The sequence below is a fragment of the Sminthopsis crassicaudata genome, chromosome 5 (genome assembly GCF_048593235.1).
Source record: "Sminthopsis crassicaudata isolate SCR6 chromosome 5, ASM4859323v1, whole genome shotgun sequence".
Lineage (NCBI taxonomy): Eukaryota > Metazoa > Chordata > Mammalia > Dasyuromorphia > Dasyuridae > Sminthopsis > Sminthopsis crassicaudata.
In genome coordinates, this window is record NC_133621.1 from 208,967,946 (window position 1) to 208,986,169 (window position 18,224).

General features: G+C 34.7%; 1 protein-coding gene across 1 annotated transcript in view; it reads left to right on the forward strand.

Moving 5' to 3' along the window:
- The first annotated feature begins 15,629 nt into the window (after positions 1 to 15,629).
- The window catches only part of WIF1 (WNT inhibitory factor 1), a 109,646-nt gene continuing 107,051 nt past the window's right edge, over positions 15,630 to 18,224 (forward strand). Inside the window, exons 1-2 of the mRNA XM_074269724.1 lie at positions 15,630 to 16,592; positions 17,011 to 17,150. Of these exons, the coding sequence (XP_074125825.1) occupies positions 16,445 to 16,592; positions 17,011 to 17,150 (288 nt within the window). The 5' untranslated portion in view covers positions 15,630 to 16,444. The remainder of the gene's footprint in view (positions 16,593 to 17,010; positions 17,151 to 18,224) is intronic.

Here is an 18,224-nt window from a genome sequence, read left to right on the forward strand (position 1 = left end):
CTATTTACTATGGAGTTGGATAAATGGGCTCATTTATTCTTTCCTAAATGTATTTATTATGGATGCGGTGTATGGTGGGCAAAAAATCAAGCCTTGAATATATAGATTGGAACATTCTTTCTCCGTAAAGGAATAGTAAATAGGACTTCAGCTTGAATCTAAAAATTAATTCCTCTAAACTAACAATATTTTGGGACTGGATAAACTATATTTTTTCTGAGCAGACCAGAGCAGCCAATTTCTAGCATATCTTTTCCCCTCTTCTGATATAAATCAGAACTATATAATATTCTAAAGATATCTATTTATGTTTCCCTGAAAATCACATCTAAACAGATTCATGTGAACACATATCACCTTCATGGGTAAAATACAACACATAAATAATGCTTTATGTATATTTGTGTGCAGAAAGATCCTTATTATAATTTTTGACTAATCACCAAGAGTCGATTTGTTGTTTGTTTGTTTGTTTGTTTTTAACATTGTACCAAAATCTATCTCCCTGCAATTCCTAAATATTATTCTTAATTCTGGACTATGTGGCCACAGAGTTCCAAGGCTTGTTCCTCTTCCACATTTTCCTATCTTAGAAATAGGAGACAATGTGCTGCAGTGGAAAGAGGATTCACTTCATCATGTCAGACCCTCATTTCAAAGTCACATTTGGGACAAGTCACAACCTCCTTGAGTCTCAATTTCCTCATTTGTAAAATAAGAAAGTTGGACTGAAATCACAGGATTATGGATATAAAGTGGGAAAAAACTTTAGAGGGCATCAAGTTCAACCACTTTCATTTTTAGTAATGAGGAAACTGAGTTCCAGAGGGGTAACATGATTGTTTTTTCTGTCCCATACCAAAAGGGCATATGATTATTTCTGATTATAGATCTATTATTCTAATATTGTTATCGGCGTTTGATTTGAGCAGAGATATAGTAATTCAAGGGGGAAAAAACCCTTAGGTATTTTTCATGCAGTCATCATTCAGGTCAGAATCTTTTGTTAATGGAACTTTCCATAAAGATATGCCTCATCCTTAACAATGCCACTATTAGATATGAATACCAAAAGAAACTAAAAAAAAAAAAAAAAAAAGGAAAAGGACCTATATTTATAAAAATATTTGTAGCATCTCTCTTGTTAGGGCAAAAAAAAAAAAAAAAAAAAAAAAAAAAAGGAAACTGAGGAGATGTCCATCAACTGGGGATTGACTGAATAAATTGTGGTATGTGATTGTCATAGAATATTATTGTTCTATGAGATATAATGAACAGGAAAAAAAACACTGGAAAGTCCTACATGAACTCAAGCAAAGTGGAATGTGCTGTATAAACTGATTGTGTCTGGATATAGATTAAAGTATTCTCTCTCTCTCTCTCTCTCTTTCTCTCTCTCTCTCTCTCTCTCTCTCTCTCTCTCTCTCTCTCTCTCTGTCTTTCTCTCTGTCTCTCTGTCTCTTTCTCTGTGTGTCTGTATGTCTCTCTCTGTCTCTCTCTCTCTCTCTCCCTCTTTTCCTCTTCCTTTTAAGGTACTTTTAAAAATTAGAATGGGAGCTCTATGTTTTCTTTCACAGCATGACTTTTATGGAAATATTTTGTATAACTACATGTGTTTTCTTAATGGGGTCTGAGGGTGGAGATAAGGAGTTTAAAAACAAATATAAAAATGTTTTAAATATAACTGGGAAAGGTACTAAATAAATAAATTTAAATTTAAAAAAGATATGTGTCATCACTATTGGGCCTGGCTGAATGGTGATCCAAGAAGTAATTCATTATGACCAAATTAGGCTTATGCCAAGAAAGGAAGAACAACTCATCATTGGGGAAACAATACAATTAATCACATTTAAGGCAAAAACATCAAAAATCCACAGATTATCTCAAAAAATACAGAAAAAACCTTTGACAAAGTACAATACACATTTACACTAAACACACACACACATGCTATAAAGTGTAGCAGCAGGGGGACCTTTTTTAATGTCATTAAAAACATCTACCAGAACCAATAGCCAGCATTATATTCAATGGAGATTCCCCAGGAGTTTTCCCCATCAAAGCAGAAGTAAAACAAGGATGTCCGCTCTCTTCACTATTATTTAATATAGTTCTAGAAATGCTAACGATATCAATAAGACAAAAGAACAAAATTAAAGGTGAGATGATTGGTGCCACAATAGACAGAATGCTGGGCCTAGAGTGAGGAGGACTTGAATTCAAATCCATCTTCAGACAAATACTATCCTAGCTGTATGACCATGAACAAGTCACTTAATTTCTATTTCTCTCATTTTCCTTAATAATATCACCTACCTCATAAGGTTGTTTTGAAGACTAAATAAAATAATATTTGTAAATAAGTGCTTAGTCTGGTGCCTGGCACATGATTCTCAATAGGGGCTTATTCACTTTCTTTCCTTTTCCCTATAGATAAGAGAAGAGGAAATAAAAATACACCTATTTGCTGATAATATGATGACTTACTCAGAAAATTTAGAGACTCAGTAAATACTAATTGAGACAATAGCTTCAATAAAGTTATAGGCTACAAAATAAACCCAGGGAAATCAGTAACATTTCTGTATAATAATAACAAAATCTAAGAAATAATGATAAAAAGGGAAATCAAGGACTTCAAAATCCGTAAGATATTTGGGAATCAACCTACTTCAGCACACCAATATAGATTCAATTATAATATATATTCAATTACAAAATTTACCAGTATAGATTAAATTACAAAATACTTGGTGGTCATGGCTGAATCCTCACAAAAAAATATTGCAAGGCAGGTATTCTTATTAATAAAAATGTCAATATTATTAATATATTGAATTCCTGTTTTAATTCTATGCCAATCAAACCATCAAATGATATTTTAAAGAACTTGATAAAATATTAAAATTCATTTAGAGAAACAAAAGATCTAGATTAGGGAAAATAATGGAAAAAAAATAAGACTACCACTTCCATGTCTCAAATTGATACAAAATAATACAGTAGATAGAAAAAACATCTGGTTTGTTTAAAAAATAGAAAACTACATAAATGAATTATACTACACAAGGAAGCTCCAGAAACAATGAAACTCAACAATCTAATCAGTGTTTAATAAATCCTAAAATGTAAATTACTTGAACACCCTATTTAATTAAAAAATAAAAAAACTTCTAGGAAAACAGGAAAGGAATCTACCGGAAACTGAGCTAAAAACAAAATCTTATGCCACAATAAATTCAAAAAGGATTTTTCTTCCTTTTGATCATATTCCTTCTTTAGATATATACATTTTTCTTGTACAGAAGCTTTACAGTTTTATGTAATCAAAATTATTTTATCTTTTATAATTTTACATGAAATTGAAATTTTTGGTATAAACAACTCTAATGCGTCTAAATTAGAAAGGAAAGTGGTTAAGTGGGAAAATAACTGTATCAAATTTCTTATATAAAGATTTTGCTATTCAATATATACAAAACATTTTAATTATGCAATTCCATTATTTTTATTTATTATTTTTAAAGGTATTTTATTTTTCCAAACTCATTCAAAGATAGTTTTCAACAATCACCTTCACTAAACCTTGTGTTACAGATTTTTTCCCTCTTTTTCCCAATCCCCCCTTTTCAAGACAGCAAGTAATCTGATATAGGTTAAATGTGAACATTGCAAAATTTTAAAGAAAAGAATGACCCCAAAGAAAAGATAAGAGAAGGCACCCCAACTTTACAAGGCAATTGTAAAGATAGAAAGCATGTGATTATGAAACACTAAATTTTCAAAATTTTTTGATGTTTTATTTGGTTTTGCTGATTTTCTTCTCTTTTTTTTCATTCTTTAAATATAATATTTGTTATGTGGGATGACTCTTGTTGAGGTCACTGTATACTTTTTTCATGTGATGCTGCATCTTTCACTCAATTTGTACAGGTTTTTCCATGTTTCTCCAAATCCTTTACATGTCATTTCTTAATCAACAAATATTTATTAATGATCAACTTTGTGCCAGATATAGTACATTGGGGGTACAAAAAAAGGCAAAAGGCATTCCATGCCTCCAAGAAACTTATGATTTAATGTGGGAGACAACATGTAAACAAATATATATAAAACAGGTTATATATAGGATAAATAGAAAATAATTAAGAAAGAGAAGGCATTGGAGTTGTTAAGAGGAATTAGGAAAGACCTCCTGTAGAAGACAGGATTTAAGTTGGGATTTAAAGGAAACCAAAGGTAGAGTTGAAAGGACAGCCAGAGATAATGCCAGGAATAAGAAATGAAGCATCTTGCTCATGGAACAACTAGAAAATCAGTGTCATTGGAATGAAAGTATGTGGCAAGGAGTTGAGAGTGACTCAGATTGCAAAAGGAAGAGACTGGGAGGATAATATTGTCCTGTATAGTAACAATGAAGGGGATCAAGGGAGAAAGATGATTAGTTCCATTTTGAACATGTTTAGTTTAAGATGTCTCCATGAGACATCGGAAAGACAGTTGGAAAAGTAAGATTGAAGATTAGCAGAAAGATTGGGATAAGATAGGTAGAACTGAGAATCATCAGCATAGAAATGGTAATTAAATTCATGCAAACTGTTGAGATCACTAAATGAAATAGTATGGAAGGAAAGGAGAAGATTTAGAAAAGAATACTGTTGAACACTTTCAGTTAGAGGGTATAATCTGGATAAGGATCCAATAAAGGAAATGGGGGGGATTTTCAGAATGAGGGAGAAATAGACATATCTATAAGAAGAGAAAATGTATCAGTAGATAGGATAGGTGAAAACTAAATGAGAGATCAAAAAGGGAAAATAATAAATGATAGATTGGGAATGGCAGAGGGGCTGTTTCATTGAAAGAGATGAGAAGCAATGCGATTGTTAAAAAGATAAAGATATCAGCCTTAGTAATGAGCAAGGCCACCTGGCCATGTGAGACAGAAGTGAAGGAAGAAATAGTGGCAGGAGACATTTGAGTGATAGGAGTTGAGGAAGAAGGTAGGAGGAACTCACTGAAGATGGCCTCATTTTTTTCTGTTAAATATGAGGCAAAATTCTGAGCTGAGAGAATATGGGAGAAGGATGTAGAGCCATGGAAGGTTTAAGAAGAGATGAAAAAATTTGGAAGAGCTGGTGTGGAGAGTGAAGAGTGAATTAATAAGGCAGATATAGATATAGCAGAAGTTGGGATTTAGATGAGATTGTGTAATATACCTTTGTAATAGATCCACTCAGAATAGTTGTATGACTTTCTCTACCTTTGTTCAGCAACATGAATATAGGAATGAAAATGACAATTAAGAGGATTGTTCTAAGACTGGGTCTTGGCAAAGAATAATTGCTGAAATGGTAGGAAAACTAGGGAATCAAGAGGACATTGTAGAGTTGAATTGGTTTCTCAAAGGATCAAGATGATGGAAAGTGAAAAAAGTGGCTAGTACAAGAAAAATGACCTGAAAGAAATCTAAAAAGACAAGAGAATAAAAAAGAATAGGGTTTTGTAAAGGAAGACAAGAGGGGGAGGTAGGTAAAAAGTCTATAGATTATGATTGAATAAGGGAATTTCAGAACTCTTAAATATGGAATTGATCCATTAGTGAATGACATCAAGAAGGAAAGTATTACTAATTTTTGTGTGTGGTAGAAGTAGAATGAAGGAGTAGGTAGTAAGGGAGTAAATTTTAGAAACCAAGTAGTTGGGGTGTTTGAGAGAGAATCAATATGTATGTTGAAGTCTCTCAATATGAGAGCAGGAGTTGGGGAGGAGAGAAAAATTATAAGCCACATTTCAAAATTGATTGAGGAAAAAGAAGGATGACCTGGAGGTCTATAGACAATAGGCATTAAAAGTTTGAATGGTAGATATGAATAGCATGAATTTCAAAGGAAGAGGATTTACTAAACAATGGAAGTAAAGGGAGAACCTGGAAGTGGCATTTCTACCAGGTCAACCAGTGAGCAAAGGAGAGGGAATGAAGGTACAGCCAGTTTTGGAAAGGGTGGTCAAGGAGACTGCATCATCAGGGAAGATCCAGGTTTCTTTTTTTTCTTTTCTTTTCTTTTCTTTTTTTCTTTTTTTTTTTTTTTTTTGAATTTAACTTAATTGATTTTATTGCCATGACTGGTAGAAATTTCAAATTACAACCTCACTACACTTTTATAAATTATCTTCTTTAGTTCCTATGGTGGAAAAAAAGAAAAAAGTCAATCTTCTAGTGACAAATTTTTCAATCTGATATGATGGATAGGACACTGGACATGGAGTCAAGAAAGCCTGAATTTAAATCCTGCCTCAGACACTTAACCAGATATGTGACCCTAGACAAATTACTTAATCTCCATGAGTCTTTCATCTGTAATATTGAGAGATTGAACTCAATGGCCCCCAAAGTTTCTCCTAGCTTTAAGTCTATATGTCTGTGAACACTTACTGAGGCTGGTCAGCAAATAAGGACTTAGTGAAGTAATAATAACTGAAGATCCAGGTTTCAATAATAGATGGAAGAAGTAGGAGAGGAAAAGATTTAAGATAAAGAGAAGTATGGAACCTATGGAACAGTCAATGCAGAGGGCACAAGGGAAGGGCTAGATGGTATTTGACTAGAAGCTCATTACTGAATGAAGAGTGCTACAGATTGAGCTGGTTTAGTTTGAGAAGTCAAGTATAGAGTCAGATGCTCTGACAGAAAGCCTCACATCACTATCCTGTTCTCTCTGAAGGGTGGAAATTAAGCAGGAAAGAGGGCAGCAAGTGGTAGAAGTAGAACCAAATTTCTCTTTGTCTTCTCTCAAGGGAAGGTTACAGTAGGCAATGGAAGGACTGATGTCCAAGGAAAGGTTGTTTCCTTTGTTTAGCTGAGGTTCTCCACATCTCAGGTGGGGGAGATTAGACTGACAGTAGGAAGTAAAAGTTACCTTAGTGCTGACATAGACAGAAGTCATTGCTTTGTGGCAAATGGAAGCCACCCAGCTCAGCCCCATATTACCTTCCATCAGGGGATATGTTCTCAGTAAAAGATTTTCATCTAATAGATGAAATAGATAATAAGACATATAATCAAAAGGACTTTTGGCTCTTCTTCTTACACAAGGAAACTGGAGATGCACAATAATATTACATTACATTTATATCTTACAGTTTTTAAAAATTGTTCTCCAATCATTGAGCACTCCTTATAAGTGGTTTCCACCACTAAGGGAAAATGAGGATTCTGTAGTCACATGAAGGGTGTAAACATTTGTCTCCTGAGAATAAAACTTTTATCTTCCATTCAATAATTTAAGAACTTTTAGTGAGTTTCCATTATGTTCATGGCACTATTCTAGGCACTTGGGGAAAAAAAAAAAAAAGCGATTTTGCTGTCAAAGAGCTTCTCTTCTTCTGGATGTGTGTGGGGGTGGGGGTAGGTATAGAATATGTACATGAATAAGTTAATACAAAGCAACTAGAAACATGGTAGATAAAGTACTAGGCTCACAATCAGAAGACTGAGCTAAAATCTGGCCTTTGACACTTACTAATTGTGAGACTATGGGAAAGTAATTTACTCTCTTGTTTGCATCAGTTTCCTCATCTGTAAAATAGGAATGATAATAGCACCTATCTTTCAGGATTATTATAAAGAAAATATTCATGAAAGCACTCAACATACAGCCTGATATGTAACAAGCACTGTATAGAGGCTTTATCTCTTTCCCTTCCCTATAAGATAATTTGAGGAGGGAGTATTAATGATTTGGGAAATCAGGGAAGGCTACTTTGAAACAGTGAAATTCAAAGAAAGATAAGAAATGTGAGAATGAGACTCAGGAAAGGAGAGCATTCAAAGTAAAAGGAAGAGTTTATTGAGATTATGTATATGTACATATTATCCACACACATATATAACATGTGTAATACATATATATACACATATGTATATTGTTCATCCTTTATTTTTGAAGAGGACTTGTTGAATTGGATTTAAGTGAAGGAGAGCCCCATCAAGTCATCGGCTTCACTCTTCTACAGAGTCATTGAAATCAAAATGACTGGCCATGACCCTGGGATGCAGCAGAACACCTTGGCGTCTTTGATGTCTGACCAAGCTCTAAGCACTCCACGATATCTGCTTCAACCATTTTCATAGCCACTGGAACAAATTTTCCTCATTTGTCCATTCAGCCAGAAGAAGTTTTGACAAGCTTGAGGCATTTCTTCAACTCGCTAATAGGTTAGAGGACTGTTGGCCACTTTTAATCTGTCTGTCCAGTTTTACCAGGATGTGGTCATTGCACAAGCTTCTTGGAGTCACAGGTAAGAGTTGGATGGGTGGACACTAAAGATGGATAAGAAGCCCTCACATCTGAGATGCTAGTCCTCTTGAACATTCCATATACCACATAACTATATGTGTATATTATTTATTTATTTATTTAATAGTTGATATTTCTTTTTTAAAATTAATTTTATAATCATAACTTTTCTTTGACAATACATATGCATGGGTAATTTTTTACAACATTATCCCTTGCACTCACTTCTGTTCCGAATTTTCCCCTCCTTCCCTTCACCCCATTCCCCCAATGGCAGGCAGTCCCATACATGTTAAACATGTTATAGTATATCCTAGATACAATATATGTGTTCAGAACCGAATTTTTTGTTGCACAGGAAGAATTGGATTCAAAAGGTAAAAATAACCTGGGAAGAAAAACAAAAGTGCAAACAATTTACACTCATATCCCAGTGTTCATTCTCTGGGTGTAGCTGATTCTGTCCATCATTGATCAATTGGAATTGGATTAGATCTTCTCTATATTGAAGATGTCCAATTCCATCAGAATACATCCTCATACAGTATCATTGTTGAAGAGTATAATGATCTCCTAGTTCTGCTCATTTCACTCAGCATCAGTTGATGTAAATCTCTCCAAGCTTCTTTGTATTCATCCTGTTGGTCATTTCTTACAGAACAATAATATTCCATAACATTCGTGTACTATAATTTACCCAACCGTTCTCCAATTGATGGACATCCATTCATTTTCCAGTTTCTAGCCACTACAAAAAGGGCTGCCACAAACATTTTGGCATATACAGGTCCCTTTCCCTTCTTTAGTATTTCTTTGGGATATAAGCCCAGAGTAGCACTGCTGGATCAAAGAGTATACACAGTTTGACAACTTTTGGGGCATACTTTCTGATTGTTCTCTAACAATGCATCAGTGTTCTAATTTTCCCACATCCGTTGGTTCATCATTATTTTTTCCTGTCATCTTAGCCAATCTGACAGGTGTGTAGTGGTATCTCAAAGTTGTCTTAATTTGCATTTCTCTGATCAATAGTGATTTGGAACACTCATATTAGTGGAAATAGTTTCAATTTCATCATCTGAAAATTGTCTGTTCATATCCTTTGATCATTTATCAATTGGAGAATGGCTTGATTTCTTATAAGTTAGAGTTAGTTCTCTATATATTTTGGAAATGAGGCTTTTATCAGAATTTTTAACCGTAAAAATGTTTTCCCAGTTTGTTACTTCCATTCTAATCTTGTTTGCATTAGTTTTGTTTGTACGAAAAACTTTTTAATTTGGTGTAATCAAAATTTTCTATTTTGTGATCAATAATGATCTCTAGTTCTCCTTTGGTCACAAATTCCTTCCTCCTCCACAAGTCTGAGAGGTAAACTATCCTATGTTCCTCTAATTTATTTATGATCTCATTCTTTATGCCTAAATCATGAACCCATTTTGATCTTATCTTGGTATGTGGTGTTAAGTGTGGGTCCATGCCTAATTTCTGTCATACTAATTTCCAGTTTTCCCAGCAGTTTTTGTCAAATAATGAGTTCTTATCCTAAAAGTTGGGATCTTTGGGTTTATCAAACACTAGATTGCTATAGTTATTCACTATCTTGTCCTGTGAACCTAACCTATTCCACTGATCAACTAGTCTATTTCTTAGCCAATACCAAATGATTTTGGTGAATGCTGCTTTATAATATAGTTTCAGATCAGGTACAGCTAGGCCACCTTCATTTGATGTTTTTTTTTTTTTTCATTAATTCACTTGAAATTCTTGATCTTTTGTTCTTCCATATGAATTTTGTTGTTATTTTTTTCTAGGTCATTAAAATAGTTTCTTGGGAGTCTGATTGGTATAGCACTAAATAAATAGTTTAGGGAGTATTATCATCTTTATTATATTCGCTCAGCCTATCCAAGAGCACTTAATGTCTTTCCAATTATTTAATCTGACTTTATTTTTGTGGCAAGTGTTTTGTAATTTTGCTCATATAATTCCTGACTTTCCTTTGGTAGATAGATTCCCAAATATCTTATACTATCAACAGTTATTTTGAATGGAATTTCTCTTTGTATCTCTTGCTGTTGGATTTTGTTGGTGATGTATAAAAATGCTGAGGATTTATGTGAATTTATTTTGTATCCTGCAACTTTGCGAAAGTTATGAATTATTTCTAATAGCTTTTTAGTGGAATCTCTGAGTTTTCTAAATATACCATCATATCATCTGCAAAGAGTGATAGTTTGATTTCCTCATTACCTACTCTAATTCCTTTAATCTCTTTCTTGACTCTTATTGCTGAGACTAGCATTTCTAATACAATATTGAATAGTAATGGTGATAGTGGGCAACCTTGTTTCACTCCTGATCTTACTGGGAAAGGTTCCAGTTTATCCCCATTACATATGATGCTTACTGACAGTTTTAAATATATGCTCCTGATTATTTTAAGGAATAGTCCATTTATTCCTATACTCTCAAGTGTTTTTTAGTAAGAATGGATGTTGGATTTTGTCAAATGCTTTTTCTGCATTTATTGAGATGATCATATGGTTTTTGTTAATTTGGTTATTGATATATATGTGCATATTTTATGTATATTTTAAATATAAACTCATATTATACATATATATGTTTCTCATGCTTTTTTAAAGCCATGTCTAACTTTTTGTGACCCCATTTGGAGTTTTATTGGAAAAGAAACTGAAGTGGTTTGTTATTTCCTTTTCTTACAGATGAGGAAACTGAGGCAAGGAGGGTCCCATAGCTAGTAAGTGTCTGAAGTTGATGTCTTCTTGCTTCTAAGTCCAGTGTGCTCTATCCAGTGTGCCAGCCAGCTGTTCATAAATACATACATATATGTATGCATTTAGGTTTGTGTTCATAATCAAATAAGATGATGTATGCAAAAATGTCTGCAAAACTTTAAACACTATATAAATATTACCAATTATTATTGTCCTTATTTCTTCACAAACATGAAAATGTTTACCTGCTTATTTGTATGGTTATTTGATGTCACCCTGGAAGGAAGTCTCAGGTGAAATACCTCAAGAATCTTCTGTTATTTAACATTTTTATCATCATCTTGGGTGGTCACATTGTCAGGTGACACATACTTGATTAATAATAGCAGCTAGTATATTAGATGATAGAGTCAAAGTCCAAAAAGATCTTGGTAAGCTAAAATGTTGATTATCTTGATAATCTTAAATAAACTTGAATAGGACTAAACAGGAGGTTCCTTACATGTACTTTTTATATACAAGAAGGCGAAGCATGATTAGAGAACAATTAATCTGAAAAAAAGATCTAAGGTTTTTTGTGGATTTTAAACTCAATATGACTCAACTGTGTCCCAAAAAAATTATGTTCCTAGATCACATTGAGATGTCATCACTAGAATTAGGAAGATGATAGTGTTACCATATTCTATGCTTCTTAGATTTCATGTGAGTAGAAAGAAATAAGAGTTTATACAGCACCTATCATATATACTCTGTTAAACACCATATAGATATTATACAATAATCTTCACAAAATTAAATTCTCAGGCTGAATTTGAACTCAAATGTTCTGGTGGCATTGAGTCTAAAGTTAGAAAGACATGAGTCAAACTCTGGCCTTAGATACTTAGTATCTGTGTGACCCTGTGCAATTCACAACTCTGCCTCAGTTTCTTCATCTATAAAAATAGGTTGAAGAAGGAAATGGCCAATCACTCTAATATCTGTCAAGCAAACTCCCAAATGAGGTCACAAAGAGTTGGACATTGTTGAGCAATAAGAACAAACTTCCTGACTCCAAGCACTATGGCAGCACCTAATCATAGAGTAGGATATTCAGTTCTTACTGTTACATTTTAAGAAAGACATTGACAATCTAAAGAGAATTCAGTGGGGCACCCCAAGGGTAATGAAGAATCTTAAATTCACATCACCTGAGTATCAGTTGAAGAAATTGGGAATATTTAGCTTGGGCAAGAGAAGCCTCAGGATTCCCTATGATATCTATTTTCATGAAAGACAATGACATGCAATAAAAATGATATTGTCTTTGACCTCAGGAGGCCTGGATTCAAATCCTGACTCTGCTACTTAGCCCGGGCAGGTCACAACCCCTATGAACTGTGGTCTCCTCACATGAAAAAAGAAGGGGTTGTACTCTGAGGCTCTTCCAGCCATAAAATCTAGGATCATAGATAATTCTTTATATATTTTTCAGGTTATCTTTTGGAAGAGGGGAAGAAATCTTTTTTTTTTTTTTTTTTTTTTTTTTTAAGAACTCCAGTTCCTTTTGTTTGTTGCTTAAATTTGGGGCATTTATGCATAGACATTTGAGGCCATGGGTTTTTACTATTGTTTCTTTTCTTGAATTTTGCTTTCTGAATATTATAGATGTCACAATTCCTATTCTTTCTTTTTAAAATTAATTTTTAATACATATTGCTTTATGAATCATGTTGGGAGAAAAGAATCAGAACAAAAAGGAAAAACCATGAGAGAGAAAGAAAAACAAAAAAGAAATGAACATAGCATGTATTGATTTACATTTTACTCACCATAGTTCTTTTTCTGGATGCAGATGATATTTTCTGTCCAAAGTCTTTTGAGATTGCCTTGGATAAAAATCTTATTCTTCTTGGTACCAAAGGATGCCAAAGGTACCAAACCAATAAGTAGAAGTTGTGACTTGTTCAAGATCCTACAGCAATAAAAGATGAAGATGAGCTTTGAACCCAGGACATCTCAAATCAAACATTGTGCTATATGGTTTATGTGGATTATGATTATATAATGGTTATATGCAATATTAAATTCTACTGATGGAAAAGAACTTTGTCCAGAAGGGGCTTAATTGGGAGAGAATTTAGCCTTCATTCAATACAAAAGAAAACAGATCTTTGATACAGGGGTATTTTTTTTTTTTTTTTTTTTTTTTTTTGGCTAATTTATCAACTTGTAGTTGACTAGGGCCACCTGTAGAGGGCCTCCTTGCATTGAGAGCCATAGAGCCTTAGGCAACATCTCCGTTAACTGAAACATTCTCTGTTAAAATCGCACCTGCAAGGTTGAATAGGAAATCTGTTATTCTGAGATACTAAGACATATAACCAAGTGCCAACTGAGACTATGTCGTTAAAAATCCTTTAAAAGCTGCCTAACATGTTTTTAATCCATAACGTAAATGAAACGAATTCTTTGAAGTAAAAAAAAAAAAAGAAAAGAAAAGAAAAGAAAAGAAAAGAAAGAAAGCATTCCACTTTGTAAAGGAAAATATTTTAAGACAGATTAAAAGTTTTTTTTTTTTAAATAGGAATAGTTGGAAAATATTGTAAATGTACAAATTTTATTTATTTTTTAAAACCCTGAATTTGTTCATGGCTGACTGAAAATACAGTATGGGTCTTATTTTATTCTTTCTAAAAACTATTCTCTGACAATATTTGTGTGTAGTCAAAGGGACTTGTTCATGGACATGCTCTAAATCAACTTTTCCCTTGGACCAATAGTTTCACTTAATTGGAAAACCTCTCATTTGGGAGTGTTTAATGACTTCTGTGATCCAAGAGCCCAGTGTCCTTTATTTTATTTAATGTATGCTTCCTGCTTCTGTGTTTTCAGGATTTGTTTGTTTTTTCTTCTTTAGGGATCCACTCTCCCACAAAGAACTAAGTGAAACACAATCTCTAACCCAGACACTCAATCTGTGGCATTTGTCCAGGGGGAGTTAGGGTGCTAAAGAACAAAGAGAAGTAAACAAGTTTTTTTCTCAGTACCATAACTTTCTGACATTAAAAAGGGAAAAAAAAAAGAAAAAGAAAAAAAAAAACTTTAGACTCCTTTTGCTATGGGGGAGGGAGGAGGTCCAGGGAGTCAGGAGAAAAGTAAGAGTAGGGCATTTCTCCTGGGGCCCTGCATACCCCACTACAATCCTGAAAACACCTGTGGTTTGGATGCAATTTTTGTTCTAAATCTTAAGGTTTCAGTGCTCTTGAGCATGCTCTCTCTCCAAGTTCATCAAAGCACAAGTAAATTGAAATTTTTTCATGATTTCTGGGCAGTTAGTATAGTAGGGTATATATATTAAGACTCAGGAATGTAGTTCTAAGTTTAGAGAAAAATTTTCAGGCAGCTGAGGTTTTATATGAAACCAAAAATTATCAACAAATGTGAAACTATGCTGCTTATCCCAGAATGTGGTATACAGTAAACACTTAATAAATGCTTGTTAACTGGCGGTGAAGGCAAACTTAACCTCTGCCTTATCTAAGAGCAGTATATGATCTTGAGCAAGTCACAGTTTCACCTTTCCTTAATTGTAAAATAAAAGGATTGGACTACCTCAGAGGTTCTTCACCTGATTCCTTGAAAACTTGTTTTAAAAATATTTTGATAATTGAATTTTAATATAATTGGCTTCCATTTTTAAATTAAACATTGCTCTGAGAAAGGACCTTCCAGACTTCCAAAGAGCTCCATATCACCCAAAAAAGTTAAGAACTCATGACTTAATGATCCATGAAGTCCCTTTCAACTCTTTATATCTAATCCTATGATTGACTGTGGAGGTCTATTTGACTCCATATCTGGAGGGCTGCTTTTCCTACATAGGCAGAGGCCCAGCTTTAAAACTGGATAGATACCTAGAGTTTTATCTGAAAGGAGCCTTAGAGCCAATGGTATCTAAATCCTTCATTTTACAGTGGAGGAAACTGAGGTCCATTTAGTACTGGACTCTCCCTCCTAGTTAAGAGTTGAGAGGGAGTGCCTGTAGTAGATCATAGAAATTGAGTTGGGATGGGGATGGACAGTGGTTGTAGATGAAATCTTTGTAAATAGCTTTTGTTACTCTTGTGTAAGCAGAAGAATGTGCTGGGAGATGCTGTGGGCTGGTGAATATATGGCTTTAAAAGTATGAATGGGAGAACCAAGTGGGTTTCTGTAGATTTTTGCACCCCATAAATTTTGGGTCTCATCTTATTATTTAACCCTTTTCGTTTGCTTCTCCCCTTCTCCTAATTCTTCACTGGAGAGAGTCAAGAAGTAGAACAGTCAGTCCCAGGGTCCAAGCTCTCTAGGGTAAGGGGGTGGGACCATCTTACTCGATGAGACCGGGACCATAAAGAACACTTGTTCCTTAGTATTCATGCCCACAGCCTCCACTAACACAGTTCTGGCTTCTCGGGGGACAGCAGATTCTTCTTTCTCTCGTGTCCCTTCCCGATCAGCTAGACTTTACAGAGCGAACTTGGCTCTTGGCACTCTGCTGCAATTGGTCTGTGCCCAACTTAACAGCTCTCGTGAGCCACCGAGAAGGTGCTGAAACAGCAGCCGGAGCCCTGGCCTGGGCTTCAACCTCCCCCCTGGCATCTCACTCCGAGACATTGACTAACGTAGCTTTCCCAGAATCACAGCGAGAGCTCTGTCTCTCTATCTCTGTCTTTCTGTCTCTGTCTCTCTGAATCGTCTCTATTTTCCTCCTTGTTTGTCTGTTTCTGTCTCTGTCTCTAGCCCTGTCCGCCTCTTTGTGTTTGTCTGTTTCTATCTCTTTTTCCTATCCTGTTTCTTTCTGTCTCTGTCTTTCTCATTTGGTCTATAGCTCTTCTTCTTTTTCTTTTCTTTTTTCCTGTTTCTACTTTCTGATTCCTCATTTTTGTCTATTTCTCTGTCTTCCCCCCTTTCCCTTTTTCTGTAGTTCTGTTTCTTTTTGTCTCTGTCACTCTGTTTCTGTCTCTGTCTTTCTCCCTTCCCTCCCTGTTCCTATTTCCTTATCTATTCCTTTCATCCCTCTCTCTCTCTCCCTTCCTTTCCCGTACTGTCTTGTTTCTCTCAGATTTTCTGCACAGAGGGTTTTTTTTTCACTCTTCTTTTTCCAGTCCCTCCTCCTCTCTTTCCCCCTTTCTTCCTCTCGCCCCCTCCTCTTCCCTCACCCCCCTCCCTCTCTCGCTAGCTCATATCCTTGCTTTTTCAGAAGCCAAGAGAGGCCAAAAGACAGGCTGAGCGGTGTAAGGAGGAGCAGCCGGGGTAGAGGGAGCAGGAGAGCGAGAGCAGCAGGCAACAAGCTCCAGCGGGTGGGGCAGAGGCGAGAGTTTTAGTGCGGCCAGAGTTTCAGTGAAGTACCAACAATAAATTCCGCTGACCAGCATGGCCAGGAAAAGCTTCCTCTCCTCACTTATAGTGCGACTCTGCAGCATCCTCCCGTGGCTTTTTGTCCTACAGACTGAAGCTGGGCCACAGCAAGAAGACAGTTTGTACATGTGGATTGATGCTCACCAAGCAAGAGTTCTCATAGGTAAGATCACCCTCCACCTTTCCTACTTTAGTTAAGCGAGAAGGGTCTTGGGCAATGACATGTCTTTATAACAACATCGTCTTTAAACAAAGGCTTTCAAAATCATCTTTGTAAAACTCTTTAAATTCCAGTTTTATAAACCCAAACGAACTTCCCTGAACATGTTTCTTAATTACGTTCTATCTCACTTTTCTAGGTATCCTAGATGATGTCTAACAGCATTGTTTTCATTCACTTTCTTGAAAATTTCCTCCCTAGCAAATATTAATTCTAACTACCACTCTTGTTCCATGTACATGAATGATCTTCTCTTTAGCCTTGCTGCTTCCTAAGAAATAGATAAGAAAGGCAGGTGTTTCTGGAAATATATGACTTCCTTCTTACAAGTTCATACATTTTGTTTTGTTTTCTAAAACAGGTTTCGAAGAGGACATTCTGATTGTTTCAGAGGGGAAAATGGCCCCATTCACTCATGATTTCAGAAAAGCTCAACAGAGAATGCCAGCTATTCCTGTTAATATTCATTCCATGAATTTTACCTGGCAAGCCACCGGGAAAGTAAGTACTGATAATTTCTAAAGGCTGTGAAATGTTGTCCTTTAGGGATCCCATTGCCTTCAATGAAACAGAAATCATATTGTAAAATACCTAGTGTGATAATTTTAGAAAACTGTAATCAGGAAATTATTTTCTCACGTGATTTTCTTGTGAATATTTAAAAGACAAGATTCCTTGTTTTAAGAATTATCAGTCATATAAATTCAGAATTATAAGAAAAGTAATGCAACTTATGTCCAGGAACACAATGTATGTCTAAGATGCCTTACCAGTTAGTAGTTGCTAAGATGACCTTGGTGTTTGTTTATTTGTTTTTTAATTGATTCCTTAACATTAAGTTTTAGAGGAATAATCAATGCTACCAACTTTTAATATGGACTAAATAATAGTGCATTATTTAAACTTTAAGCAAAATTCCAACATTTACTATGTTTACAATTTAAACTGCATGAATGGAGGTAGCAATTTTCATGTTATGCAATTTATGTGAAGATGATATGATATATGATATAATACATTGATAGATTACATTTCACCTGAAAGCAAACTTGCCAAAAATCTCAGATGAGGATGAAAATATGAATATTGGGGGAGGACCAATTTATTTAAAAATTATTACATCACAATGGAAAAACAGAGCATGGTTTATTCTTCTGAGGAATCATAGTATTTTCTTCTCAGCATCACATTTATCTTTCTCTGTCTGGTTTATGAATAAATATCCATTAACAATTGAATTGGACATCAATGACTTAATTTTAGGAAAGGAAATGGGGGTGGTAAAGGCTTAAAATGTGTTGATTACATGTCTTTGTATAATCAAGGAATTGGCAGTAGAAATGTGAAATAAGTAATACTTCATTAATTTGTAAAATTTTAGTCTATTATTCACAGTAATGATAACATTTCTCTCTTCAGCTTAAAAAAGTTACAAAAATGACCATTTTTATCAAGTTGTGCATTTCCTAGGATGACAGCTCTTATATGAGAAATATTTTCAGTTTAATTGCTTTATAAAAGTACAGGTATGATTATTTTTGTTCTGCCCTCTTCAACTTTGCTTTAAAAAAAAAC